This window comes from Sus scrofa, unplaced genomic scaffold, assembly GCF_000003025.6.
Source record: "Sus scrofa isolate TJ Tabasco breed Duroc unplaced genomic scaffold, Sscrofa11.1 Contig59, whole genome shotgun sequence".
Classification (NCBI taxonomy): Eukaryota; Metazoa; Chordata; class Mammalia; order Artiodactyla; family Suidae; genus Sus; species Sus scrofa.
In genome coordinates, this window is record NW_018085257.1 from 1845767 (window position 1) to 1852719 (window position 6953).

Consider the following 6953-nt stretch of genomic DNA (forward strand, 5'->3'; position numbering starts at 1 on the left):
AAACTATTTAATTGTACACACTAAATGGGTGAATTGCATGACATGTGAATTATATTTCAATACCAACAAAAAAAAAAAAACAGGTGGTTTAACAGCAAACTGAACACAGAAAATAAGATTAATAAACTCATAATGGAATCATAAAGAGAAAAGAGATTAAAAGAATGTAATAGAGCCTTAAAAGCCATGAGGAAAACACGCAAAATGTTACCATACACATGTGTATTTAGTTAAAGCCCCAGAAGGAGGATACAGAAATATCGGGACAGAGGCAATATTCTAAGTGATAGTGTCTGAGATTTTTCCGAAACCAATGATAAACATCAACTCACAGATTCAAGAATTCAAGTGAAGTCAAAGCAGAGTGAATATAAATGAAAATACAACAGCTATGTGTATATATATATATATATATATATATATATATTCAGCCAACCTACTGAAAACCAAGAGAATCTCAAAAGTCACAAGACGGAAATTAGTGTGAAAATAGCAAGAACAAAACTACACCTGATAGAAGTGGAAATTTAACTGTCACCACACCCCCGGATTTCTGATTAACTCTCTAGAAGGATTGTGTACAGCTGCTTCCAGCATAATTCACTGCCTATATTATAGGTAACTGCATACATGTGCAACTCTACTCCAAGTAAAAATGTGTATTCCATAAAGGCATGGAATCAACACCTCCTCTGCCTGACATAGTATCTGGAAAATGGCAAAAAATAGTAAACATGGGTTGAGTCATATGATAAAAAATAAATCACATATTCATTAGGATAACAAGTGAAATTTTGATTGACATTGCCCTGTCTCTCTGAGATCACCCTACACAACACCAGGGAAATATTTACGTCATTGACAAGAGAGTACAGGTCCCTTGTGAAATACACTGATGATATACATCGTGGGATCTGCAGGTTTAAGAGAATGATCTCTAGATCACTTTTCTCAAAACCTAAGTGCATGTGGTAGGGGATGATATTGCTTCATAAACACATGGGTTCTCCGGAGTGTCACTTCAATATATGGATGTAGGATTAAAGTCCCTCGGAAGAGCGTGTGTGAATTCCCAAAAGCCTTTTCAGTGCCATCTTCACATCATTGTTCCTGAGGCTGTAAATGAAGGGGTTTAGCATCGGAGTCACTACAGTATAAAACATAGCTGCAACCCTGTCCTTACCACCTGAGCGTGATGAAGGGGGCTCCAGATAGACACTAATTGCTGTGCCATAAAACAGGAAGACCACAGTGAGGTGAGACCCACAGGTGGAGAAGGCCTTTTGCCTGCCCGAGGCAGATGGGACCCCAAGGATGGTGGGGATGATACGTGCATATGACAGGATGATCAGGGAGAGGGGACCAGTGAGTATCATGGAGCCCACTGTGAACAGGGCTACTTGATTGGTGCTGGTGTCTGAGCAGGAGAGCTGCAGCAGAGGGACCACATCACAGAAGAAGTGATGGATGGTGTTGCCAGCACAGAAAGAAAGTTTAGCCATGAGCAGGGTGTGTAAGAGGGCAGCGAGGCTGGTGAGAACCCAGCATGCTGCAAGAAGGAGCATGCACACAAGAGGACTCATGAGTGTGGAGTAGTGCAGAGGTCTGCAGATGGCTGCATAGCGGTCATAGGCCATCACCCCCAAGAGGAAGTCATCCAGTGCCCCGAATGTCATGAACAAGTGCATCTGGGATAAACACCCCTCATATGAGATGGTCTGACTGTGTGTCTGGATGTTCACCAGCATCTTGGGGACAGTGGTGGAAGAAAAGCAGGCATCGGCCAAAGAGAGGTTGGCCAGGAAGAAGTACATGGGGGTGTGGAGGTGTGGGTCAGAGCCAATGGCCAGGATGATGAGCAGATTCCCCAACATGGTGGCCAGGTACATGCCCAGGAAGATGTTGAATAGGAGATACTGCCGCTCTGGTCTCTCAGAGAGACCCAAGAGAAGGAATTCTGTGACAGTGGACTGGTTGTTTTGGTCCATGATACCCCTCTTTCTAGAAAGAGAAAACAGATATAGGAAAATTGTAGAAAGAGTAACACGTGTAGCCTTCAATGATATAGTCACAACGATGTGGTCATATTCTATTCAGTTGATGTGATTTTATCAGATCCCTAGACTCTCCCTCCTCAATCTCCCTTAACTCTTCCCTACCCCTCAGTCCATCTGAGAAGGGAGAACAAGCAGGCAGAGGTGTTAAGAACAAAAGCAAAGTGGTGTATGCTGGTCTGGGAGGTGAGGTTCACGTTATCTCCATCCTTGCTAAGTAGCACACGGGCATTCAGAACTACCATTTGCTGAACCCAAAGCACTATACATCCTAGCATCTCTAACTAAATTATCTGTGAGTTGCTTGCTTTTGTTACCTTCATATCATGGAAGAAACTCAGGGACATTAAGATGCTTTCACCAATTCCCAAATAAACTGATAAATACAAACCTGGACTCTGAAGCCTTTTCCCATGTTCTTAAACACCCTGAGTCAAGGTCACCTCTGAATTGAACCTTCCTCTGCAAGAGGAAGACCTGCATGACTTTCTCTGTAGGGGAGCAGGTACCACATATCATCTCAGGATGACCTGGAACAGGAGGCAGGGATAGGGACTGGGGTCTCTGTGGGTCTCAGAGGGAAAACATAACACTGCCCCTTTCTCACAGCACTCACCATATTTATCTGGCCCAAACAAAGGAAACCACTCTGTTCCTACAGGTCCCTTTTGGTCTCAGAGGACCATACCTCAAGCACTGAAGGCTCTTCTTAGCCTATGATGGATGAGAAGGGTGAGAAGACCCAGGGCTGCAGGTGACACTGGGCCAGTTGCAGAGCAGCACCCAGATTGTGGTGATGGTGGTGAGAGGTGTTTTGGGCACGTTATCATGGGCATATTTCTAGGTTCTGGGCCTCTGGAGTATGAGTCCCTGGCTGATCTGCAGGGACAGACATAAAGTAATTGCTCCAGCTTCACACTTTGTCTCCTGGCACCAGAATTCACTGGGGAGCATGGGGGTAGGGAGGGAAGAGTGTATTTATTGGTGGTTTTGCATGTGATAAGGTTTGTCTCTGGGGATGTGCATCTCTGTTCTTAGTGTGGTGGTTGCTCTGGGGTTTCCCCTGGGAGAACTGGAAACTGTGGCAGAAGGGGGACAAGGAGGTCCTACTGTACAGCACAGGGAACTATATCAAGTCCCTTGGGATTGACCATGATGGAAGATAGTATGAGAAAAAAAGTGCGTGTGTGCATGTAAAACTGAGTCACTATGGTGTACAGCAGAATGTGAGTCAACACTGTCAATCAACTTACCCCAATAAAAGATAAATTTATTTTTATTATTATTTTTTTGTCTTTTTGCATTTTCTAGGGCAGCTCCCATGGTATATGGAGGTTCCCAGGCTAGGGGTCTAATAGGAGCTTTTTGCTGCTGACCTATGCCAGAGCCACAGTAACACAGGATCCGAGCGGCGTCTGCGACCTGCACCACAGCTCATGGCAACACCGGATCCTTAACCCACTGAGCAAGGCCAGAGTGGAACCCTCAACCTCATGGTACCTAGTCGTATTTGTTAACCACTGTGCCACAACGGGAACTCCAAGATAAATTAAAAAGAAAAAAAGAAGAAGAAGAGAGAACAGGAGGTGGACTACAGCTAACTTGCATTCCGAACTGGCCCAAAGATTTCCTAGTCCTCTACCTGCTCTGAGCCTTTGAGTTTCAATTATTGCTAACAGCGCAATCCGTTTAAACTGCTGGCTCCCATGCACCTTGAGAAACTGGGGTAAACCAACAATCCAGGAAATGACAGTAACAATATTAAAAAGTTAGAACATCATGGGGAACAGGAAGATGGTTTTGAGATAGAACGTGATGTGGGAGCAGAAGGCTGTTTTAAGACTTGGCTTCATCAATCAGAAAATTTTAGAAGGGGCACACCAGTTGTCAAGGAATTTGGTGTGACACAATGTTGTGCACCTTGAGGAGTGAGAAGCCCTAGCCAGTCCTAAGTGGTCTACCACTGACCCTGACACCTCGTGGCTATTTGTCAGGGTGTGTCAGAAAATTCTGGGTTTTCCATGTACTCTTTGGTTACTCAAGTGACTACTATTAAAGATTCCCTGATGACCTAAAATTATTGTCTGCCCTGAGGAGCACTCTGATACCCAGATCCTCACTTCCAAAATTAACAGATCACATGACTGAGTGAACACCCCCTCCCATTTCAGAGGGTCCAGGGGTAGCTGTCGTCAGGGCAGGGCCCCCAACAAAACACCTGGTATTGGAGACTCTGGTATGGGTTTCCCAATGATTATGGGTTATGGTTTCTAGGAAGAATCCCAAGGAGCTCCAGCTTCTTCTATTACGAGATACACAGTGCATCCAATCTCCTCCTCCCCAGAACTTGGGTTCCTAAGGTGCAGAATCCATTGTCTTATTCCCTCATCTAACACAGTGCCAACCCCTCCAGCCTCATTAGGGACATGGCATATCTCATGGGTCCTGGTCATCGCCTATGGACAATCACCCTTATACAACCATGAAGGTCCACTCGTCACCACACACTGAGCAACATTTTATGGTTTATTGATCCTGGTTGCCATCACAGTGATCCCAGAGACCCCATTAAATTTAAGGAAGGAACCCTCTGTGTGCTCCAGGATGATTTTAGAAATATATTGAAAGCAAACAAGTCTGCCTTAGCCAGACTGCTGGCAAAATAACTTTGTCTAATTTTTCAGTGGTTGTATCTCCCACTCCCCTTGGATTTTGCATCATCTAGATGAATGTTCTAACTGGCCATGTGGCCACCAAAAGAAAATGAAAACTCTGGGCCGAACAATTGGCTTCACCAAATTGGACCATGTGTCTGCCCCTACCTCTTAAAATTATTAGTATGGCTCAGTATAAATGGAAACAAGGCCCTCAAGGGTTGAGACTCATTATATGAGATCTTTTAAGAGAAAGGAAAATTATCCCTGCTATTTCTCAACTTACCAGCACAATTTGGCCTGATCATAAAACTAGAAGGAATTAATGGTCTCTAACAGTAGATTAACCTTCATGCTGTGGTTCCATCCATTAAGGTCCTTATAGTTAACATAATGGAAATACCAAGGCCATTAAATTTTCACTGGCAAATTGTTGGTTTAATAGACTTGTCTGATATGTTTTATTAAGTGCCAGCTTGAACAACCTCTTGGCCTCAGTTGGCATTCACTTTTGAAAGTACAAAATACATCTCTGTTTGGGTATCTCAACAGTATAGTCACTACATGCAACCTCTACTGGCGAGGCTTTAATCAGACAGATCTGTCCCCAGGTACCCAATATGATACTACATTGGTGACATCCTCTTAGGAGATTCACTAGATACACACACAACAAATACTACCACTGCACTTACTAAGGGTGGAGGGGGTATTTCCCACCTAAGGTTAAAGGGCCTGCTACCTCCATTAAATTCTTAAGCATCATCTGATCCACTGATGCTCATTCCATCTGACTAGGCATAAAGGTAACTCCCAACTTTATCAGCTTCAACAAATGTCAAGCAGGCCCAACACTTACTATGTCTTTTTGGCTTCTAGAGGCAGCATACTCCTCATTTACAAATACTTTTAAGGCCCATTTGTGGAATCACCAGCAAATCATCCCACAAAGAATGCAGTCCATTATAATAGAAGGCTCTGGAGTTGGCACAGAAGACCATGTAACAGACATTTTCTTTAGTGCCTACTACAAACTCCTTTAAAATATAGGCTCTGGGTGTTCCCACTGCTGCTCAGCGGTTAGTGAAACTGACTAGCATCCATGAGGACATGGGTTCAATTCCTGGACTTGCTCAGTGGGTTAAGAATCTGGCACTGATGTGGGTTGTGGTGTAGGTCACAGACATGGCTCAGATCCTGAGTTGCTGTGGCTGTGGCATAGTCTGGGGGCTACAGTTCCAATTGGACCCCTAGCCTGGGAACCTCCATATGCCAAGGATGAGGCCCTAAAAATAAAAAAGACCCCCAAAAAATGAAAAATAAAAAATAAAATGAAATATAGGCTCTGGTATTCTCTTCCTTTTCTTCTTGGTATCTTTGAACTGTCCGTACTGGCTATAAGTTGCCCATGGAGTTCTGGCATAAAAAATTGCCTACTTAGGCCCCATGCTATACAGCATTAGAACTGGCTGCATCCTGGTCTCTCCTGGAAACCGGGTGCTCACAAGATCTGAAAGTGTGATCCTCTACACTCAGTTACCCCCTATGCTCTAAATCATGGAAACATCACCCTAAAAGCTGAGATGGTCATGGAGGCCTCTTTGTTGAAATGGAAATGGTACCCATAGGATGGAGCAAACCTGAACCCTGACATATTCCACCTGCAGGAGGTGGCCTCCTCGGTCCTCTTTCCTTTGCCAGATGCCACAGTGGCAGAGGAGGTCATCCTTCTCCTGGATCCCTTGGCTACCCGAGGAAGATTTTGGACCAACTAAGTGAACAGGAAGGAAAGGGAGTCCATATATTTTACATATGGTAGCACCACTATCATACACGATGGAGCTCACTGGAGAACTGCTGCTTTTCATCCCTCAGTTGAGATTCCCCTGATCAAGGATGGAATCCAAGGATCAGAACAGTTGGTTGAACTCCAGGTGCTCATCTTGGCATTGGAAGATGCCCTGGGCAGCAATTGGCTCCAATTACACAACTTTAGCAACTGGCCTTTGCCAGTGGTTTAGCCCTTTGGTTTGGCCAATGGCAACAATTCTCATTCAGGGTTGCCCTCTTTGGAATAACAAACTCTGGGAATTCCTTGGTTATCAAATATGAAAGATACAAATTAAGATCATACATGTCTCTGTCCACACCAAGACTCAGAATACTGAGGCCCAATCTAATGTCCAAGCTGATAGATTTGCACAGATTTTAGACGCCAGGGCTGAAACTACTTCAGATAACAGTC

The 6953-nt window shown here is 44.3% G+C and overlaps 1 protein-coding gene across 1 annotated transcript; it reads right to left on the reverse strand.

Moving 5' to 3' along the window:
- Positions 1-977: 977 nt before the first annotated feature.
- Positions 978-2468, reverse strand: LOC110258980 (olfactory receptor 1N2-like). The gene has a single exon (XM_021082272.1). It carries the CDS (start codon positions 1986-1988, stop codon positions 1041-1043), a length of 948 nt encoding a protein of 315 aa, XP_020937931.1. The 5' UTR covers positions 1989-2468; the 3' UTR covers positions 978-1040.
- Between the last annotated feature and the right edge of the window lie 4485 nt (positions 2469-6953).